The sequence below is a fragment of the Drosophila novamexicana genome, unplaced genomic scaffold, assembly GCF_003285875.2.
Source record: "Drosophila novamexicana strain 15010-1031.04,08,12 unplaced genomic scaffold, DnovRS2.1 tig00000986-arrow-arrow-pilon, whole genome shotgun sequence".
NCBI lineage: Eukaryota > Metazoa > Arthropoda > Insecta > Diptera > Drosophilidae > Drosophila > Drosophila novamexicana.
The window spans coordinates 309636-333644 of NW_020824835.1; the positions used below are offsets into that span (position 1 = coordinate 309636).

At 38.3% G+C, this 24009-nt stretch overlaps 1 protein-coding gene across 1 annotated transcript; it reads right to left on the reverse strand.

Annotated features, from left to right (window-relative positions):
* Positions 1–1236: 1236 nt before the first annotated feature.
* Positions 1237–23646, reverse strand: LOC115765634 (cardioacceleratory peptide receptor). Its single transcript, XM_030709287.1, has 6 exons — positions 23263–23646; positions 2578–2713; positions 2318–2515; positions 1966–2226; positions 1615–1900; positions 1237–1559 (listed from the first exon to the last, which is right to left on the reverse strand). The coding sequence occupies exons 1-6, from the start codon at positions 23644–23646 to the stop codon at positions 1325–1327; spliced, it is 1500 nt and encodes a 499-aa protein (XP_030565147.1). The 3' UTR covers positions 1237–1324.
* Positions 23647–24009: the final 363 nt, after the last annotated feature.

Consider the following 24009-nt stretch of genomic DNA (forward strand, 5'->3'; position numbering starts at 1 on the left):
CAGTCGCACTCGGTGATTTCTAATGAAGCGTATTGAAGTACAAATGAATATAAAAAAACAAGCGACTTTGTGGCTGATTATGTTATCAGCATTTATTAATAGTTTCCATGAGCTTAGCTGTTCAGTCAGGCAGGAAGTAAGAGTTTCGTCCGCATTGAATCAGTCCTATATAGCGATAACATATTATGTGGCTATAATATACCGAACGTAAAATAATCTTTTTGCTATTTACAAAACCAAAGAACAATATTGAAATACGATTTCACATTTTATTCAGGCACTGTTGGCCATGGATGTTAAAAGCCGCAAACAATACAACAATTTTAAATGAAGTGAGATTGAAAATGAGCTGTCCCGGCTTGTCCTCTGCTGCACAGACAAATTCGCCGTTGGTCCTTGCTGTTTCATCCTTGGGCCCATTGTGCGCTGTAGCATAGAGACCTAAGAATGAAATTTATGGCGAATGCCAAAATGCATTAAAATAAAAGCCACAGATAAATATTTTTTTTTAATGTTGGCCTTTATTCCTTGCGCTCTCTTACTTGATACATATAATTATGAAATAAATATTAGCTTAGACCAAATTGACTAAAACATTATGCTCTATTAATTCTTATGATTTCGTTAATTGTATATAGATTTTGGTTTTTGATGCTTGGACAAGTTCTGCACACTTAGATTCTACCAAATATGTAAGTATTTACAGCAGAAGATTGGTATATATGTAATTGGCATAATAGAGATACGATTATATAGGGAGTATATATATATGTATATTGTAAATACCTAATGCTAACAACAAGTTGGGCATAAAAGAAATGCAATTATTTGAATTTCGTGTAAATAAATAACATCAGTCTGGTAAATAGAATACGAGTAGGAGTGTTTCTAAAATAACATCACTTGGTATTAGGCTAAAATGCAAAAATATTTAAGACAAATAAGGAAACAAATCGATGCCCAATGCATTGTGAAGTTAAGTTCTTATTCTGTTGAATAAGTTTTGTTTACAAGTAGTTACGAGCTAATTGCATAAATACTTAGAATAAATTGCAATGGGAAATACATGCATTGAAATTCGTAGCACACCTAAACACACGCACATTATGCATATATGTATATACATATATATATATATATATATATATATATATATATATATATATGGGCATTCGCTATGCACACACAACTATTGCACTTATTGTCTAAGCTTCGTAGCCTGCAGTGGGCGCTGGCAATTTACTTATAGAAACTCCGCATCGCTGAAGGACGTCGGCCCATGGACCGCAAACGTTGAACGCTTGCGGGTTGAATGCGCCAGCTATCATACCTCTGACATAGCCGGCACGGTAATAACCTTGTTAGGCCGCTCGCAGATGACGACCCGGGCGTTCGTCTTATTGGTGGAGCGTCTTGAAACCGTCAGAGAGGTAGTTAGAGTGCGCATGGAATCGCAGCTATTGTGCAGACGACGACCAACTGTGTGGCAGCGGTTCTGCTGCGAGTTGTTGCGATAGGATTTGCAGCAGCAGGTCAACCACTTGAAGGGCGGGAAACGACTAAAGTAGGGGTATGGTTAGTGGTATGGTTGATAGTCTCGAATCCGTTGCCTACCTGAGCGTGCGAAACACTTGTGAGGAGAACAAGCAGTATATTAGAGGATTCGCCGCCGAGTTGAGTGGTGCCAGGCTCTGTATAAATGTGGCTATGGCAATGTTTGTCTGTGAGTGCGGTATCTGGCCAAAGACTTGTAGCAGATCGAATATAATGTATGGCGACCAGCATAGAATAAACACAAATACAATCGTTAGCGTCATCTTCACGGTCTTGACCTTGGCGCGTGGTATGATGCCCCTCGAGCTGGCGCGTCTTGTTGCAGCACCACCGAATCCTACACGTTCTAGGCAAAGTAATACATGAGCAAGAGCTGCTATTGGGTAGATTATATAGGCATAGTCCACCTACCTGTGGGCACAAATATGGAGCCCTTAGCCCATATGGTCTTCACAATAATAGCATAGCAGGCGGATATTATCAATGCGGGGACCGCAAACAATGCGGCCGAGACGAGACACATATAAATCTGCCAGGCCATTGGCGAGCCCAGCTCAATCCAGCACTGCGGATGGCCCTGTATGAGTTTCTCCTCGTACAGCACCAGTATAGGTAGCGAAAAGAGAGCGGAGAGCAGCCAAGCGCCAGCCACCAAATGGCGAGCGCGTTTCCCTGCATGGAGACAAACACACGCAAACATTTAGCTTGTTACGTAAAGTGCCAAACATTTTCCAATTAAAAAAGTTTACGAGCGTGGACTTACACGACTTTGAGAAGTTCATTGGGTGCGTTATTGCATCGTATCTGTCAATGCTCATGGCCACCAGCACATAGGTGGAGGAGTATGTGACGCACACCTGAGAGAAGCGTATGACCTTACAGGCCACGTTTCCGGCCCGCCACGAGATTGTGATGCGCCAAATAATATCCGTCAGCACATTGAGCAGTCCCACACACAGATCTATCAAAAGTAAACATTTATACGCACTTTTGACCCTCTATGCCGCCAAACTCCTCACTTACCTGCGAGCGCCAGCTGCTTAATGAAATAGTTCATACGCGACTTGCGATTCTTGTTGATGAACATAACAAATAGAACCGCCGAATTGCCCAGCACAATGATGGTAAAAAGTATCCAGAGTACAGCAAATTGTTCCGTCTGTCGGTGCGAGATAAAAGAAGAAGTGAGAAAATAAATGTTAGAAAGATATCATTTTTAGTTTTAAAACATTTCACTAACCGACCGTAAAGTACATTGTCAACAAAGTGTTAAGAGGGGAAATCACGCATAAAACTCAATTTAATATCATAGCAATTCCACACACACACACACACACACACAACCACACGAACATACAGACTAACATAAAACCACACACGCGCCTTTGTTTATGGCTCTTTAAATAGCCATAAAAATGATAGACACTAACTGAGGCGTGACGCAGTGCGCAGTGCGATGCGAGCCGAGGCCGAGTCAGGGCCAACGTAGGCGTCTGGGCCTCAGCGGCAGGATGTGCCAGCGGAAGTTTACTCTCTGAGCCAACAAGACACGTCAACAACAACATCAAAAACCAAGAGCAATCCACATTGCCCGTGGTAACGATAGAAGGCAAACACCAAGAGTTGTTGCTATCAATTGGTTGTATATGGTGCTGCGCTCTAGTGTACGGTTTTCGACGAGGTAATTAGGTTTGCCGTGTGCTTCTAGCTAAAAATTTGCAGAAGAAGCCAAGTGCCAGATGTGCCTGAATTAGGCCCAGAAATACGGCAAGCCAATTCAACTTGATCTAATAAAAGAGGACTTTGTTATGATAGAGGGTTGCCAACGTAACAAAGTAAACAGCATTTTTCTTTAAGTTCGCATGCAAGTTAACAATTAAAAACCAAAAATTAAAATCCCTTCAAAGCTTTAAGCTCTGTTTTAACCCAAGTTAACATGCGTCTGAAATATATATATATAAGCTCTTCTGGGCTCTCTCATGATATTTTGTGTTGAATTTGTCTTGCAATTCTTACCAGGTACATTGTAAATATGTGACTTGAAATTGGACTTTCAACGCCAAAACAATACTGAATGCAATTTACAGTTGATTAAATGTTTTTTAACTAAGAAATCTGCCTCAACTTGGTCTTATGCCTAACCAAAATATTGGTTAACATTAAATGTTAAAGTAAGCAATTGAAGACAAATTGATTCTCTTACGTAGTTCTTGTTTTTCTAGCTTCTTAATACCCATGTAACGCTGCACAAAATGTCTATAGCAGATAACCCTATATCAAGATAGTTAATTTGTATTGTGACTTCAGACTGGCAAGCAGCACGCACTAAATGAGAGCTTGCCACCAGCAACTTGACAGTCTTGACAGTTGGTTTTTACTGCCTGCTAGCAGACTGAAGGCGCCTGAGTTTGTGCCACAAGTTTTTGCTGCAAATGTTATTGTTCCTTGACTTTTTTTGTCCGGCCGCCGTGTAAAATATATATATTTGGGCAACCGTTTGGCTCACCGAGATTCTAAGACAGGCAACGAGTCGCCTTTTGCCTGGCTGGCAGTTGATCATGTTGCGCAAATTGCCGAATAAATCAGCCAAAACGTAAAATGAGCAGACACGGCCAGACAGCTCTGCTATTTTAGCTCATTTTTTTCTTTATATTTACGATATTTATAAAGGTATATTTATGTGCTGCCTGCTATTTTTTCATAAGTTGACCGGCTAGTGTTTATTTTTAAATGTGGCCAACATTTCTTTAAAGCAAAGCTTTAAATCTATCTTACAATTTGGGGCCTTTGGCTTTCAAACCACTGAAGCAAGTGCTCTAGCCAAGTGGTTTGAGTATCCTTCCGTTTTCTTTTCAGTTTAGCGTCAATGACTGGACCATTTTTTAAAGCCTTTGGCTTTGTATCACGAAGTATTTGCGCCTTTTGCTGCAAGTTTTCTTGGATGACTTTGACAATTTTTATACTTAAGCCGCGGCACAAAATAAAAAGAAAACTCAGGAAAAAATTTGTTTGGAACTTTGGCCGTTTGACGTTCATTCAGCGCTTGTGCTTTTTATTTTTTGGGAATTTTTTCACCATTTTATTTACATTTTTTTTTGTGCTGACGACTTTTGGCGAAATATTTTTGAAGTGTTAAGAGCTTCGGGATTTTGCGGCGAGTTTGTAAATATAAACATATATATACATATAATAAATATACACGTATTCTAGAATATTCTTTCTTCTTAATTTCGCTAGGTAGAAAAGTAAATACTTTCCAAATGTAAGACCAGTTCGGACTATCTTTTATAAATAAAGAAAATGATTGTTCGTAAAGTAGATAATCGGTCTGTATAAATCATTATGTTTTGCATTAAATAGTCAATAGAAAATAAATATAGACCTTTTCAAAGTATAATTTCCTTTGAAATTTATGCTGGAATGTTTTTCCGGAACTTATTTGTAAAATTATATTTAAGTAATATTTCACTCAAGCTTTTTTTTTGTGTGCCATAATAAATGTAATAAATGGCACGTTGTAAGCCTTTTTTAATGATCAGCCATTTCTGGTTGTATGTGTTTGTGTGTATTGCCCTTTTTATTTGTTTATTTTTTTTTTGTATTTTTTGCTTTTGCCTTTTTTGGCAGCAAGTCATTATGCCTTTTTCAATTTCGTTTTGCACCTTAAGGAAATTACCCTTTTGTTGGCAGCAATAAAAGTGCGAAATTTAATTTAAAGCCAAAGGAGTTTAGGAAGTAGCCCAAAGGCGAACTGCTAAACAGGCGGCTGATAAGACCACACCAACGTCCGCTAGGGCAACCGTAAGTCCTTATTAAAAGGCAATTTCGGCAAAAGGGTAATGGAGCAAGTTGCAAGCTGCAATGCTAAGAAAAGGGGCCACCTGTTGCACAACTTTGTCTGGCGCCGCAACTACTATTATGTCTGACTATTAAGTGTGCCAGCAATAACAAAGGACTCACTTGAGCCCGCGGCTGTGGTGGCATTGTGGCGTTCTTAAGTGCCGCATAGGAGAGTAAAATGGTGGCAGTCACTTGTTTAAGGCTTTCAGTGGTGTGACTTTAAGTGCGCTTTATGCGGCTTTTCGCTGCGGCTTTGAGCTTAAAGTAACCCTGACAAATTTTAGCAGCTGCATATCTCCAAGTGCAGTAGCAAGACAAATGTGTGGCCACAAAACACTCGAAATGGTAAGTTAATTTCATTTTACTGCAATACAATTACAACAATAAAAGGCAAAATTCTGAAACTGCTGCAGCAGCTGCAGCTGCTGTGCTTATAAATCAGCAGCTGTAGCCAAGTCCACAAGGATTGCGAATAGCGTTGAAACGGAATATTTGCAGTGGGCACACAAGTGGTTAAGCGAGGTTGTGGCATATGCTCTGCAACGCAGCTGAGCGGACGAATTTACGTTTATTTTTTAATGCGTTTTTAAAATGTCACTTACATTGTTGGTTAAAGATAATCAACTTTCCAAAAACTCACTTCAATTATAGTTTTCTTAAAATCATATATCACAATTAATATGCAAAGTTTTATAAATTCCAAGTATTTTTTATAACAATGCTTGCTTGAAATTCAAGAGAATTAAAATATTTTTGGTAAATTAATTAATTAAAAGCAAAGATGTTGTTTAAGCTATTATTATAATGCGCAATTTTTAATAAAATGTTTTTTTTTAATGACAAGTAATAGTTGATTTACAGTACAATTTTAAATATAATTTGTAAATTTTCTTACTTGAAAGTTATATGCTTAAAGTCAGTCTTAAATTACGCTAAGAAGAGTGTTCAGCAATTTTCACCATTATTTAATTAATAAGTTTCCAACTTCTTTTTTCACAGAGCTTTTACAAAATATTTCTGACTTCTTCATTGATATCTATGAGGATCTACTTCAACTTTTACAACTAATTTCCCTCTACTTTGGCCCGTCCGTTTTGTGTGTTTACTTTTATTGCACTTTTCATTAATACCGATTACATTGTGCTCGAGAGCAAAGTGCTGAAAGCGGGGAAAACGTAACATAAAGTGAAATTAAATGGAATATTACGTATACGCAGCTTGCTGAGCTAGCGAGAATGGTCAGATAATAAGCAAAATGATGTCGCAAAATGGCAGCTTCTTGGCTTTCAGCAAAGTTCAATGAACTCAACGCGTGTTTGGTGTAGAATGCTAGCTAATATTTAAGCAACCGCATATTGTCTGCGTACACACATCTCCACATATATACACACACTTTGTGACAAATACGAGATGCGATAGAAATGGCAGCGTATCTGTTAAGTAGGTATAAAAACATGCATTTGGGTCAAGCCGTGCGCATCAATCATTGTTTTAATGGTTGTTATTCGGACAGCAATGGCCAGTCGTTGAGTTTTATGAACTACGCTTCAACCAAATCCACAAAGCCAGCCCTAGGACTGTATTTGTCGACTGGCTCGGGGGCTGCTGGTGGCTGGCCACATGACTGATGTTAGAAACAGCACCCGAAAAAGTGCGCTTTAATTCGCCTAATGGCGAACATTTTGTCATCAGCTGGCTTAAATCATTTTGCTTGGCTCACTGGCTGCGCATATTTGGCGTTGATGTTGACACAAATTGAAATTAATAAAGCGGACCCCTCCCCCCATTTTCCACGAACATTAGCTGTGGGTGCGAGCGAGATACGAGCTGTGCTTGCTTGTTTGTTTTGTTGTATTTGTTTTCTTGACAAACTGTTGAGCGGCACTTTTGACAGCTGAGTGCGTAACCGGCACGACCGAGCAAATGACTAGAGAGGGTGGAGCCGTTAGAGAAATGTTAAAAATGACCACAATTTTGGCTAACATAATTTTGGTTAGTTTGCTGGTCGCAGATGCTGCGGCTGCTGTGCCGGTTGGCTCTATGGGCTTGTGGCCAATGATAAAGCCAAAGAAGGCCAAATGCCGACAAAATAGCATATTAGCCCGTAGGGCTGGTTTGTGAACTATTGACTTATAAAATGCTGCAGAAATCGGATTATGTGCTGTCAATGTTGGGAAAAACTTCTTAAATGTGCAAAATTAATTAATTAATTAAAAGAAATATATAACAAAAAATTGTATGTCAAGCCATAGTTGCATGTTTTGCGCCAAGCCGGATTTGCATTTTTATCTAGATTTAAACCTAAATCTAAGCCTCAAAAAAGGCAGGCAATAAACAAATCGAACCATATTATTATTATCCAAAATTATTTTGATTCAAAATAAGAAAATTTTAAGGAAGACCCAGACTCTAGGTAATCCCAAGCATTGCATTTATCATACCATATATGTTTGCCATATTTTTATGCGAAATGGGAATTATGGGAAATTAAAGCAAGCATCGAATAAAAACCTGGGTGGATATGGAAATAAGTTGCAGGCCTGTTTAAAGTACTTTATATTTATTTATATTTTCATATACTTCGCTGTTTACATTCGCAGACAAAATTTATTTTTAATGCCTTTCTTAGCATTTAAATAAGAAATACATTTTTAAAATTTATTTACAAAATAGCTCTGACCAGCTTTGCCAACTGACCGCAAAAACACATCAATAAATTTATAAGCAAAAATTAGAATTATATGGCAGCGAGTCGTAAATTCCCCAGCCCAACCGCAAAACATTAATCAAATGAGCCGAGCATAAATCTGAGTGCCATGCAAAAATACAAATTTACAAGAAACAGCATTGTTTGGCTGTAAAAGAAGTGAACGACATCAGACATCAGTGCTAAATGTTGTCGCTGGCTGAAATGGGCATTCATAAATAAAGACGCCCAAAAGGCAGAGCTGCGCCTTAAATAACATGAAAAGGCCAAATTAAATTTGCCAAAAATAGCTGCAGAATAAACATAACTTACACACAGGCAAAACACAGGATTGACCAGACAATGCTAAAACAAAGGCGCAGTTTCTATGTTTTTCTGTATTCGTATAGCAGACATCGAGTAAACAATAAATAGGGACACGCGCCTAGAACTATGCAAAACAAATTACACCCAAAATTGGGGGCGGTTGCATGGTGTACGGTTTTTGCCAAAGTTACGGCCGACCATTTGCGTGTGTGGTTACTCATATATGTTTTTCAGTGTGTGCTCCAGTAATTTGCATAAATAACAACAGCATGTAGGATAGTTGGAGCCTGGTCCTGGTAGTCATGGCCATGTGAAGGCATCCTTGTGCCAAAGTCAAGTCAGGCATAAATTTGAATATTTTTTTCTTGCCATTTGACTTTGAGTTAGGTTAGCTGCGGCTGCCCAGTGCTAATTAACACATAAGCAGCAGACACCCTACTAATGCTACATAAATATAGAGTATATCTCTGCCAAATGAACTGAGCATGACATCCGATTTAGTTGCCGCTTGCTTTGTGTGGCTTTGGTTGTGGTCAGCAGTTACTAAAGTAGCTTGCAGGCTGGATTATGGCAAAACAAGTTGATGACTATGAGAGTACATAGGGACAATTGAATTATATTTCTACGCCAATGTATTGCAAGCAATATGTTGAATTTAGTTTTTTCTGACCAATAGCAGCCCATGATTCTTTAAAACTAATTCAAACAATGAAGCTTATGTTACATTGGCTAATAACCTATTGGTGTTAAAATTAGCAGTTACTTAAATAACTTTGACTACATTCAATTTGTCTGCCAAAACTGAATAACGAACGAAAAGATAGTTAAGGCAAATTGTTTAAAAAACCATACAGTTGTTGTTAAGTTGTTGCCAATGCATCAATTTACACATTTCGTTAACAACAGGTTGTGAATAAACAAGAGTACTCTAGGTGGGACTGCCCGACTACAAGATAATCTGAACTCTTGATTAGCATCGGTCCTTAGAGTTCGATCCTTATGAAACTTTCAGGGTATCAATATGGGTTCCAAATGTTTATAAATACCAAAATTATTATTTTTTTTAATATAAATTTGGAATTATAAATTTCTTATTCTTATACTTTTCAAGATCGACGCATTCACATAGACAGACATACGCTCATAGGTAGATCGACTTAGCTAGTCGTGCTGCTCAAGACTATATAGATTTCATAGATTCGGAGATGTTTCCTTCTGACCTTTAGATAAACTTTCCCATAAAACATTATGGGAATATAGGTGACACTTAAGTTTTATAATGGCGCTTAGCGCAATATAAAGTTTTTAAACTATTTTAATTATATTTTTACCACCACGTGTTAGTCACTGCATATTTCCGTTCTTTCCTTATTCTAATATAGCCTCATGAGCAGTTTGTTATGCTTGGTTTTTCCCTTTAAACTGAAACTTTTGTGGCTTGATAGCCCAAATATCATTAGACGCCAACACCAGTATCTTATCTTACAGACTGGCAGCTTCCTGCAGAAAACTATTGGGCAACTTTCGGCAACTAAGCAAAAAGTTGAGCGTAACAGTTTTAAGTGTACAACATTTTGCTTAAAGCTGCCAAAAGCAAAACTAACAAAATGTATTGAAGTGCTCGCATTCTTTTAAGGCTGTCACTGGCATTTTAGCTTGGCAAACTAACAAATTTAATTACTGTCTGGCGCCCCAGCAGCACCTTGTGATTAACCAAAGGACATCGAACATGAATGCCACCAAAGACTTAACTTGAGCTACCTAGAAGGCGTAGAGCCAGAGCTATGCGAAGAAAAATTGTACGGCTATCCGCAGAAAAATAAACTCTTTCTTAATTTGAAATTCCTCAGCTGGCAGTTGTCAAAGGATGAACAGCATAGAGAACAACAAGCAGCCTGTAAATACACAGAATGTACACAGTAAAGGAGACAGAGATTCACACGCACACACACGCATACGCACACGTACATGGAGCAACAAAAACGGAAACAACAAACTCTAGCGGAAATGCAGAAGCTTTATAAGGAAACAGCTCGGACAAGTTGAAAAGTTAGAAAAACAGATAGTCGGATAGACGGACATTCGGGCAGACGGCAGACGGCAGACGGCAGACGGCAAGCTGCAGGCAATGCACTTCTCTGCCAGCGGAGGCAGTCAAGTGGCCCTGGTCGCAACTAAAACTAGACGCCCGAGTTGTTATTTCTGATTTTGTTGGTTTTAATGTTTACGGGTGCTCAGCTGCGCCACGCTCCGTATAGCTGCAATGGGCGCCACTTGGCGGCTGACTTTGATTCTATTTAAAGGAAACCACTCGCAAATGGTGCCCCGCTTGCCCTTTCTGTCTGTCAGTACAAGTAATCTGGTGTGTAAATGAAAAGTGTATTGCCTGTTCGTGTTATGCAAATGTTGCGGTTTTGTAGACGCTGAGGGATTGGCTACGTGTTGACTTTTGGCCCTGATAGTTTTACCTAAAAAGTTGATTTCCTGGAATTTAGGTACTTAAAATATATTTTTAGTGTTGGCACTTTGTTGGGCTGCCTACTAATGACTTAGTGAAGAACTTTACTATTCAAACTATAATTAAATTTGTATAGCTGAGAAAAAACTTTTGGTTAAGTTTGAACATTCTGCATACAGTATAAATATCAGTTTCTTTCTTGTCTTTTGTAAATTATGTTCGCTGAAATTTTCTGTAGAGTTATTAAACTACACAAAACAAAGTAACAAAATTTGAAAACAAGTGGAAAATGTGGGGTAAGTGAATCTATGACTGTTACAATATGGCAGGGACTTTCAAACTAATCAGTCGAATCAAGAACGAAGAAAATGTGATTTTCGTGATTTGCGGTCTGTAGCTTTTGGGGACGCCAGTGGACGTGGGCCGAATACTTTTAGCTCGGTCCCCAAAAGGGGCTATCTACCTGCCAAGAGTTTGACTCCAACGCTAAGATTGTATTACTAAATACCCTGATTTAATCATACTGTGATTCTGTAGGCGGCGTTTCTAGAGTTTCTAACAAAGTTTATTTATTCAAATTAAAATAGGGTCATGTGCTTGTGATTTTCTGAAACACAGTCTGACATCCTGATTAATCTAGTTGTATAATATGTTTTATGTGATTATGATTCTCTGAAAGACAGTCTGACATCCTGATTAATCTATCTGTACTTAGGATAATACAAGCATTTAAAAAGAATGAATATCTAAACTTAGATAGTAGCTTGTTCATCAATTTGTAACATATTATCTAGCAGTACAGAAATAAATAATTAAATATATTTATTCCAAAGAGCATACAAAATCCCCTGTTTATAAACACCAAATCATTTATTATTGAAAGCTTTTAAAGTGGCTGTTACGATGACAAATCACAGCACTTAATAAAACTACATATATGCATATCCTTTGTAAGAAAATATTACGTATACGCATCATTGAAAGCTGTAAATTGAAAATGAAACCACAAGTCCTCTAATTACAATGCATACGCTTGATTGAAACACAGTATTTTATAAAATGGCAAATGGGAATCAAATGCAATGGTAAATGTCTTAATGTGCAGTTCTGTCTGTATATGTGTGTGTGTGTGTTGGATTGTATGGGCGGGCATTATAAAGGGCTTTGTGTCAAAGGCAAAAATGCATGGACTGTACGTGCGGTGCAAGCCAAATGTAAGCACGCACTTAATCATTTATGCACTCACACACACATACACATACACAGAGCGACATTGTGTCTAGTTGTGTGTGTGTGCATCGGGTAAAGTTGACATTGCTCACGTACACTGAGTCGAGGCGTACGCGACTTTTACACGCGCTAGCAGCATTCTGCTTTTAAGTTTCTATTTCTTTGCGCAACTAGCAGCATGCCATTAAAGTTAACTATTTGGCAAATGACAAATGCTACGTTGAAAGCAGCTGAAAATAGAAATTGAGAAGGGAAAAACTGAAAAGCGAAAAACGAGGAAAACCACAAACGTATCTTTGATGCATCATAAGTTGCCCATATACGTTTCGGTATTAATAAAGTACAACATGAGCACACAGCGTAGAACTTGGCTGACAGATTCTTCCGCCACTTTTGATTTGTCTCATAAAAATCCACCTCCGGGCCAATATAGCTGACAATGGCAATGAGCTCTCGGTTTGGCAAAAGGGGATGTTTGTGCCACTTTTATTGGAATCGTATAAATGATGCCAACGTAACCGAACCTCCCACTCCTCACATTTACCTACTACTTGCCCCATTTTTTGCATTTTTGTTTGATTTTTCCATTTTATTATTTTTTTTTTTTTTTGGCATGTGCTTCCGTCACTTTTATGTAGCTGCCGGCGTGGAAGGTGGCACTTGAGTAGGTGTCGGGAACAAAAATGGCATCACCCGGCATGCAACTACGACCAGCTAAATATTCAGCGAATTTCGTAATGAATTTTTCTAGCCACTTGATTGCGAGATTGGCGTGCCTGAAATCGTTGTTGGTGTTCAGTAAACAACACTTTTATGGACGGACGGCTGTAATTAAGATGCTGTAAATAAATTGAAAACACTTGCAGATTAAGTTGTCTGCTGTGATGGATGCAGGCGATAATATTGCAAACTTCAACTAAAAACTTTGAAAGTAATAAGTTCAAAAGCAGAAGAAATATTTGTTTCGCTGGGATATTGTTTTATGCACAGTTTTTTCTCACAAATTTAATTATACTGAGCTGAACAGCTTAATAAGATTTAAGCCAATTATTTGAGTTTAAATGAGAACTATTTAAGAATTTGCGTCTAATCCTTTGTTCATTTGTAACGAATGCTTTAATATTTGTTATACTGCAGCAATCCGTTGTGATTGTTAAACGAATCAGCTGTTATGCTTGACAAGAATATTCTAAGAATATTTAAATTTTCTTAAAAGCTTCATCAACTCCCAAGTGTCGCATAATAAAAACACAATTCATCATCATGAAAATTGTCCAAGTCATTTAATTTAATTTAATTTAAAGCGCCCGCAATTCGTTGCATACTTTGGAGTGTCGTGAACCCACTGACGCTGACCTAGTTCCGAGGCACTCGAACTGCTCCTCGGGCTGTCCGCTGTTGGCGGTTTTTTGCTCGGCTCGCACTTGAAGATCATAGCCGGGTTGAAGTTGTTTGCCTTGGTTTACTTGTATATTAAGTTTTGCTGAGAATAAACTCGCTGTTCGTTGTCGCCTTTGCATATTCTCATTAAGCGCATTACGCGCAAGCACAAAAGCCGCCAAAGTGGGATGAATGTTTTGGCCACGTTCTGACTGCCCTCTTTTATATACAATTTTTTCTTGCCACCTTGCCTGCAGTACGGTATAACTTATTTTTAGTGCACTCCGCATCTTGCTGCAATTATCTGGTCTGATGGTCCTTAGGCGCGGATTTCAACGCTTTTGCCATTTACATAATTTACAACTTGCGCTCGCGTTTCTGCTGCCATTTTCCATTTTTTACGATTTTTTAAGTGCCCCTGGGTCGCGTCTGCAGTTTTTTCTATCCTCAGCCTCACACATATTTATTTTTGTTTTTGTTTTTGGTTTTGTTTGCTTTTTAGCGACCTTCTATCGTCGGCTTGGAAGTTTCTTACAGCTGCATGCAGCTAGACAAAACAGCAGGCGACTGTGCTGGGGATGTGCGTGTGTGCGCGCATTTCCGTTTCCGGCAAAACTTGTAGTACAGTTTTGTTGAGTTATATTTCTGCCTGTGCATGCTGCTCATACGCAACAGTATGGCTGTAAAACTGTAATTGACTCGGGCTATGCAAAATTTATTGCCTGCCAGCTCAGTCGACGCTGTCGCTGCTTATGCATGCAAATTGTCAATGCTACCACGTGCAATTGTTGCTCAGTTTTTTCTTTTATTTCTCACACTTTTTGTGCAACATTTTATGAAATGAAATTAAATGTGATTCTCATATAATTTCTTCTGTTGCTACTGTTAAGTGAGTTTATATGATATAAATATGTATATATGTGTGTGTGTGTGGTATGGCAGGATGTTGAAGCGCATTCAGCTTCATTGTTCTATGCGAGCTCTTATCGTCACGGCTTATTGTTGGGTCCGCTTAGAGCACAATGCGCAAATGTCGCCCTGTGTCATCATTTATTAGGAGCACTTCCGCAATGATTATATTTAATGAAAATATCACAAAGACAAATGTACACTTATTATTTGCGATACCGCCTTTGGCTCAATTTTGTTGTACTCTTTTTGTGTGTGGATACATTAAATTATTGTGAGTTTGATTGAACAAGAATGAAATTTGAACATATGAAGAATACAATTTTAATAAAAGACTTTAGTTTTATTTCGTATATACACTTGTATGCGTAGGTATAACATTCGTTATTATATATATATATATATATATATATATATATATATATATATATTATTCGCATAGTTTAATATACATATTTAATTGGAACATCTTCGTTTTATGCGTTTTATTAAAACAATGAAAAGTCGAAGAATGCAGAAATAAGAGTACTAATGATTAAGCCTTTGCATTCAGTTAATATAATTAATATTTATCAGTTGCTGCACACCTAACTTTCTTTTAGTATAAAGTATAATAAAAATGTTTACTGCACAATATCTTTAATTTCTAGCATTTTGTAAGCGTATTTAATAACTGTCCCTGATCCAATTTACTTCGTTCTTGTTATTCTTACAACAGTTCCCTTTTCTAAATACAAATATCAATAATCATACGATACGAGTACATACATATGTCAACACACAGGACATCAGATACGCCTTCAGGCATAGCTAGCGCTTCATTGAACACTCCAAAATGCTAACAATAACAACACGGAGCCGATGTCAAAACAATTGTGAATTCAATGAGCGTGGCAGCTACCACACTCTCCATCAGCATTGGCCCTGCAGTGGCTCCCAGGCGAGCATGCAAAATACAAATCAATTAGGCGTTAAAAAGAAAATACAAATAGCGTGAGTCAGAAAACAAAAAGAAAACATCCCAATCTCAAGGCAAACGAACATCCTGACATGTACACACATATGCTTGCTTCTGCGTGTATGGTGTGTGTGTTCGTCCTTTTGTTTATTTGCCGCTCTGTAGCTTCTTGGAAGCCCATGACGACGCCTACTTAATGGTTATCAGTGAAACGCTATTAACGCCAAGTTGATTTATATCAATTTAATTTTGTTTCAATTTGGCCATGTTCGATTATTTTATTCCACAAATTATGTGCAGACACGACTGGGGCGTGGTCGGCGCTTGGCGTAGACAGACCCCTGATTATTTATAGCGCTGGGCCACATGATTTACTTCAAACTGAAAAGTTGTCCGGAAAGTTTCTTTACAGATTGCACAACGTTTTTATTGCTAGACAATAAAAAGGCAACGTATTTTCGTATTTTGTATTTTTCTTTAATTTGTTTACTTGCTTAGCTTTTATGTGATTTTTTATAGGTTGCCTTTCACGCTACTTAGCGCTATTAAGCGCCAGCTTGCTTGGCAAATTGCTCAAACTGATTGAGCAACTGATTTTCATTTGCTTTCCTTTTAATCCTCAATCAAGTGCTCAACAAGCGTCTCTAGCATTAAATGACAGCTAGAAATTCCTTTGAGCTACGATTGAATTTTTCCAACTAATATAAACTACAAGTTTTATGCGCGCTCCGTTATAAAATATATATCTATGTGTGTGCACATATAAAATATATAAACTTTTGACTTTCAATGAATAAAGTTGAGCCTTTGTGTATGCTACACTTCTTGCCACGTTCTTAACTCCGGCTGAAGAAACATAATACACTCTCGTTAAAGTATGCGTAGAGCTGTAACAACAATTCTAGTATTTGGAGTGCGAAAGATATATTGGTTCGTTTTTAATGGGAATGCAAAAAAATATTTGCTTATGCGACGGGTGTGCCATTTTTATACTGCATCTTTAAGAATATGAATTTAATCTAGAGTTTCAATGAAATATAAGTCTAAATATACTTCATGTCTGAAGTGAAATTAATTGGCTGTGAATGTTTGAGACAAAGATATCGTTCTATTTAAGCATTCAGTATAACTCAACCCAATTCAATGAGAAATTTCTTTGGAAACATTCAAGCCATACGTATTCATAAATATCAGTATGTAGCTATAAAAATAAATTAGAATGAATTTCGTGTGGGACTTCCTATTAAAACAAACGTCAAAGTGTCGGCAGCATTAAGATGGAAAAAATGCTTTTAGTTTTTTTCCGACTGTTTGATGATATATTCCAAACTCGTAAAATCCAGCATTTCTTTTTTCAATGTCACCAGAGCTTACAACAAGTTTACACACAAATGCCTTAAATGTACAGTATGTATTCGGAGTCTTAGGCATGGAATTAAATTCTTCTGTCATTAGAAACGGTTGGAAATGTAGTGAGTAATTTTAAAGACACAAACGTCCGGTATTATACGTACCAAGAATATTTAACTTTCTTTTATATATAGAAGTGTGTATATGCTCTACCAAACCCAACGCCTTTGCTGCACCGCGAAGGTAGTTAAATAAACGTATTTTTAAATGTCGCCCAACCATGAAATTCTCATAAATTAAAGTACGTTCTTACACGCTACGATTATAGATGTGCTGTCTAATGATATCCAGAGTAAATTTATTGCTCTTTAAGTGAACACCACTAAAATAGCCTGTACATATAATTAATCTAGTTATTTTAATTTACAGCTGCCCAAAATTTATTTGGTCCGCCTAAAGAATTTATTATGTTTCTAGCCGTGTCACAGCTTGTTACACACAATCAATTGGAGCTTTAATCAAACCTCGGGGGTTGTTGGCAAAGTTTGCGACCCCTTTTAATTGAGCACATTAGCCATAAGAAAACATAGGGTTCAAAGTTCAAGCGTGACAAATAACCCAACAATTAACTTTAATAGCCATTTTCCCCCAATCCAAGCAATCGAGACTAAAGCCATGAGAATATATTTGTGAAATTAACACTTTCGCTCATTCTTGAAGTTATTATTATTGTTTGTCTGTCGTAAAGTTTGACAATATATCCTGTAGGTGTGAAGGGGGCAAGCTAGCTGATAGATGCCAAGCTCAAGGGGCAAATTATTGCAATTAGCCAAAGAAATGGCTTATTGATTTTCTTTCTAAAGTGACACTTGCAAATTTGAAGAATGAGCGCACACCCTTGCTAAAAAAAGTGTCAAATACAAATGATAGAGACAGACGTCTTACGACTTAGAACATTGAACCGAAGGAAACATGGCGTATGAGCATTGAACTAGAGAATGTCGGCCTTGATGAACAGTTAATGAGCTGCCAGAAGTCAGCGGAGCTGAAAAGTCTATAAACATTGAACACCCATCAATAAGCAACATTAAAGCACACATCAGGCAGGACACGTAAGTGATACGGAAGTGCAGTGACAGAGAAAGTAAATAATAATAATATTTCAAAAGGTCCCGCCCGACAATAACAATCATAGCGGAATAATCGAGAGCACGCACTGCGGCAGCTCAATTGACGAGCTGAGCTGGACACGACTAGATCTTGATGGCAACAAATCCTAAGCCTTATAAATCGCCCTCCCACGCACACGGAGACTCTTGTCAAAATGTATTTTATGGCGGACTAAACCCTGCGGCCTGTAACGTTGCGACGTTCCGAAGACTTTGGGACGTTGCACGTTGTGTGGCATTCTTAATAAAATTGTTGCTGCGTCCATTTCTTAACGTGGCTAAGAGCAAATAATGTTGTTAGCTCATCTTTCCGCTCACCAGTTCATCCCATGGGGCACATTCTCAGTTCTCAGCGCTAAGCCTGGGCCACTCGAGAACTCTTTGTCCTTGTGGCAATTTTGTTTTGTCAACAATTGCGTTGGCCTGAATGCAATTAAGTCCAGCTATGCACGTCTGTTGCTGTTACTTGGAATATGCTTTAATTTGTGTTAAAGCACTGCAAGTGTAATTATTGCCACGCCCTTGCCCACCGCGCTAACATATGTTTATTTACTGGTCCCAGTGCCGGACAAATACTTCAAGCCCTGTACAATAAACAACCCGAATGACAGCGAACTCTCTCGTCTCTCGCCTAGGTCGCCTGCCTGTCTGCTGTCCTTGCGCAAAATGTAAGCTCGCATGCCGCTTAGCGTTGTAATCGCAATTACCGCTGCCCACTGCCACCACATTGCCGACTTGTGGCAAATTAAATTGTTAAAAGGGGAGTCAACATCCCAGCAACAAGCCGACAACTCGCAGCCATCGGTTAATGATGCCGCTTTGTGACCGCTAAGCGTTTAACCTTCAGACGCAGCGACGTCGTCGAGACACGTGATAAATGTTGAAGATGCATATATACATCAAGTAGGTATATACTTATATAAATATATATATATATATTTTACAGTTGCTTTTGCTGTTCTGCTCTTCACACATGCTTAATTTTGCTTGGCAAATAAGCTTAAGGCAATTTTTGATGCTAGATTAACAGAACTCTGAGAGCAGCCCACACCAGGAAATATCAAAGCAAAAGCTGTATATGGGATCAGATATTTAAGACATAAACTTAATACAAATACAAATGATGTGTTCTCAAAACTAACACATCAAAAATACCAAAAAGTATAATATCCAAAAATTCGATCTCACACAAGTGTCATGTAAGTTAAATAAACCAATTCAAAGTTTTTCACCTTAAATGCAGAAGCTATCTAGGAAAAAACTATGACAAAAAGTTAAAAATAAAATGTGTTTCCATTTGTACAAAGTCATAGAAGTGTGATTACTAATTTAGTTGACAAATTTTGCAGATGCAAATTTTTAAACTAGTTTCAATTTCCTATGAACAGCTCGAAGACGACGTCACAGCAATGAAGTAAACTATGGGCAACGCCTGCTATTGGAATATTATTAGGTAAGCATTTGTTGAATTTTCAAAGATTCAAAGATTCCTTACACGATGCCCGACAAAGGCTCAATTAATGCTGGCTTTTGATGGCCACATTGGCCAAAGGCCGCTATTGTTGTAGCTATTATGTGTTTGTATATTAAAAGTACATATAGCACAACATGACGTCGTAGATGGCCAAGCTAAAAATAAATGTGGAGTATGAAAAACAAGTGCTTCGAGTCCTTGAGACGCCAGGCAACGCAGAAGGCTCAGCAGGCACATGGAACATTGAGTAACGACTGGCAGGGTCATTAGCGCGACTCGCACGTGTGATTATCTGGCCAAAACTCTTGGCCAGCGGCAATTTTCGTCTGCTGATTTACTAGATAGGCGCCGCCCAAAACATAGGCCCAATGGCAAAATTAAATTTTAAAGCCATGCAAGCTCAGACCACTATCTAATACGCAAGTGTATGTGTACATAGTGGGCACGAGCCGGGCTCGTACACATGCCAAGCAAATAGCCTGGACATGTACTGGCCAAGTGCTCAGCCCTCAAACAATACGAGTAGCTGCGTGTGCGGCTGCATAATATGCTTCGATTTTTCCTGCAAACAAATATAAAATTGCGCAATGTTTTCCTTTTGCTCCCGGCTAATCGGGAGTGTGTTTGGAAGCGAGTGGAAAAATCCAGAAGCTAGCAGGGAAAATCTTCATGCACATCAAATGAAATTGTTGCCCATACCAGCACCCAGAGTAATAGCCAAGCATGGTTAAAGCTCCTGGTTTGTTTTCGGATACAAAAAGATACGTTTATATGGACAGCATTGCAGTCCATTCCAGCTGGCCATGGTCAGCAGTTGCTCGCAGATTTGGCTTGAGCTCCCACATTTGACTTTGTCTAACCTTTTGGGCGCCGTGCAGAGAGTGTGATGCAGTTGTAATTGGCATATCTGTGTCAGAGCCATCAACAGCTCAATGTGCCAAGATTAGCCCCCAGGGTATGGCCTTGCCAATGTGTGTATGCTAGCGTGTTAGAATGGACTTGTTGACGTGGTTTAATCGAATCTATATACTATGATTATACTCAGATAATTGGGTTGATTTCATCAGCATTTAATTTACTTTGGATCATTTATGAATATACAAAACATTTCTTTTACTCCGTTCGAATATCATTGCATCTATATAAATTAAATGTAAGCTTATGTTAATATATAATACTAGTCAATGAGCTGCATAATGCCCAAAAATTCAAAGAATAATAGAACCCATGTTCTATGTTCTTACATTTAGCCATCTTAAGCACTCATCTCTAATTTTGCTTTCCCTCGTATCTCTATTTCAGCTTCTATACTTTATTGAAGTCAATCAGTGAATGTATTTGGGGTCGGTGCAAATATACAATAAATCTCCTTTATAAACCATTTAAGCATTCCTCAAGCAGGAGGCACACTTAAGCTTTTTAAATTACAAATAAGTGTAACTCTTAAGCTGAACCGGGCCAACTAAATACTACTCGTTCACTAAACCCTTTTTACCAACATTTTTGTTATCCTTTTGTTCTGCAGCTCAGAATTGTCAAGCAGCTAATTTGCTGTCGCTTGGATGTTTAGGTATTTAATATTATTATAAGCATTCCTTTAACTTTAAATAATAAAGGACATACTTATTTTTAGATTGTTATTTTTGGCATCTGTTTTTTATTCTACTGAGTAGAAATCAAAGAAAATATCTTCCTCAAAATCAAACAAATATTATATATTAGGAATCATAGCCGAATAACCTTTTGCTTTTTTTGCCTAAACCAATAAAAGGTTATAAGTAAATGTTGCCTAAAAATCAGTTCAGAGTCAGATGTACGCAATATGCCATAAATATGAAAAATCTATTGCAAAAAGCCAACTTGAAGTTGGTTCGATGCGCGTTGCGTTGAGATGAAGATAAATTATATGCTTACCCTTGCGGTCCTTTTACAAGGATACTCTTATTGCTGGCACATAAGAACTATCACTCAAATCAATAAGCTGTTGGCATTTGTAGTCTGGGCTTTCTTTGATTTTTTTTTATAACTTTGTCATTGTTGGCCAGACCGATGCGGGGCAATGGAGATGGTCTAACTTTACTTTTTGTTGGCCATATGTTGTCTGCGGGTCTGTGTGTGAATTTGACTGCTTTCTTTGCGTGGTGCTCATTTAAATAGATCCAAATTTATGGCAAACACCGAAACACACACACGCACAAGCACTTTGAGCGATTGACGCGCCTTAGCTTGGCTTACAGCGGCATCTGCGCGACTGTAAAGGGCCGGGTAAGCACGAGCGGCTGCCTTGGGTTTAAGGCTATTTCCGTTTTAACAATGGCTGTTCGTTGGCGTGATTTATACGATGGAGCGTATAGAGATTTCATTACACTTTGGTTGCGTGCCACACTTGGAGAGGCTGGCTCCATTTTTATGGCCGCCTCGATCCAAAAAACGGAAGTTTAGTTTAATCGAAGTTGTTGTCACGACTTGCGACCGCTGATTGATTGCCCAATTGATAAGCCAGGCGCCTGGCATGTAAATTAACTTAAAGTGCGCCACACAACTTTCTACCCCAATTTCGATTCTAATTTGCAGCTGCGAAACAAATGACATTTGCCAAACATTTGCCTTATTATTGTTCGTTGTCATTTTGTGGAAAAGTGAGATTCATGTCGCTCATTTGCAGCTTGCGCAAAATTCAAATTTTTACGAAAAACATGGCAACAGCTGCCGACAGTGACCCCAGCGTCAGGAATTTTGTCTGCCATTGTCGACTGTTTGATATTGCGGCAAGCGAATAAAAAAATAAACTTTGCAGTTTGTAACGAAAGTTGTTCTACATGCATTGTGCTTGCGAGGGTCGTATGGAAAGTTAATTTCACTTAAAACATAATTATTGAGAAAAGGTATCAAAAACCAATTTCTCAAGTATATTTTTAGAAACGTTAACAAAACTATTCCTGCCGTAACACTCGATAATCCTGAACTATGTTAAATGCAACTAAAACAATTGTATTAAAAACATTTTCTACGAATCTTTTGTAAAATCCATTTTGTTATTAGGGGCATTATCAAAAAATAGCGATTTTATAAAACTCTCTAACCAACAAGTAAGAGGTTCTAGTCGGGAGCTCCCGACTAGGGGATACCCTGAACCCCCTTCTTCTTACATCAAATGAATATATATATTCTATTTTAGAAGCTGTATGTAAAGTTTGGTGAATCTAGCTCTTATTATTAACCAAAATTGCCCAAAAAACAGGATATCGATATCGATTTTTATCGATTGCTTGAAAACGGAGTAAGTTATCGATTATCGGAAATAAACTCGATCTGCGTGGGTGCTAGGAGCACCTACATCTTATAGGTTCTGAGATCCTTGCGTTCATACGGACAGACATACGGACATGGCTAGATCGACTCGGTTATTTTTGCTTATCAAGAATATATATACTTTATGGGGTCGGAGGTCCTTCTGCCTGTTACATACATTTGGCTTTCGCACAAATACAATATACCCTTATACCCATTTTTAATGGGTTCAGGGTATAAAAACGGAATTATTTTACATATGTCTATCTTTCCAATATACAAATGAAATGTAATTAATTATATATATTTATTAAATTTTAACAAAATATATTGGGAGTCTTTTCGTGTCAAAATTAAATTAATAAAAAATATTTTTAAATACTTTGAATAGTAAAAAATAAGAAGTTAAAAGAAGCTAACAACTTAACTTAACATCACCCAGACAACTGTTGTGATCCACCCACGAAATGTTATTTTATAAAATCAATTGAACTCAATGATAAAAGTTTATATAAAATGAATTGGGGCAGCTGTATCAGTTTTAATGCATAAATTAGTTAAATACGCTCCGCGCAGATGTGCTGTCTGAGAAGACAATGACAATCAGGAGTTTTTTTTTATACTTTGGGTACCCACCTCATAAAAGTAGAAAGAATTCAAGTTGTCCAATTCACCCGCATATGACAACGTTAAGTTGTCGCCTGATGCCGTTGTCGCTGCCGCCGCCTGAAAATCGCTGCCTGGCATTGTTGTTGATGCTGTTGTTGGTGTTACTGTTGTTGCTGCTGCTGTCATCTGGGCTGCACTGGCAGTCGTTGTCGTCGGCGCCAGCATCACGTGTGAGATCGCAGGTGTAAAATATGTCAGATTAACTGCAGCCTCCGCTGGCGCAATGCCGGCTGCTGCGCCAGTCAACGTCAACTGGCTGCCATTAGACGCCTGGGGTGGTGGCAGCATGCCCGACGACACGGAGGCCAGCGTATAATAGAGCGAGCTATCGAAAAGCCTCAGATGCAACATGCTGCCCGTGCTTGTGTCTTACCTTAGGTGTAAGTCATATCAAACAGACTGTAGCTGCAATGAAAATTGAAAATACATTAATATAATCACATTGCACATAAAACACGTTAGGTTCAATGACAATTGCTCTGCCATAAGACCTGTTAAGCTCTGGTATTTAAAAACCATTCATAAGCCCACAGCTGCTGCATAATAAACGCTTTAAGCACTCTTAGCATAATGCCAAACACTTGCCCCACGGGTGACAAGGCTCTTGTATTGGGACTGGGATTGGTATATTGTTTAGACCTGGGTTTTCGCACCAGCCGCTGCATGTCATATGTGTGTGTATGCGTGTATACGAATTTTGTATATTTGCCTGTT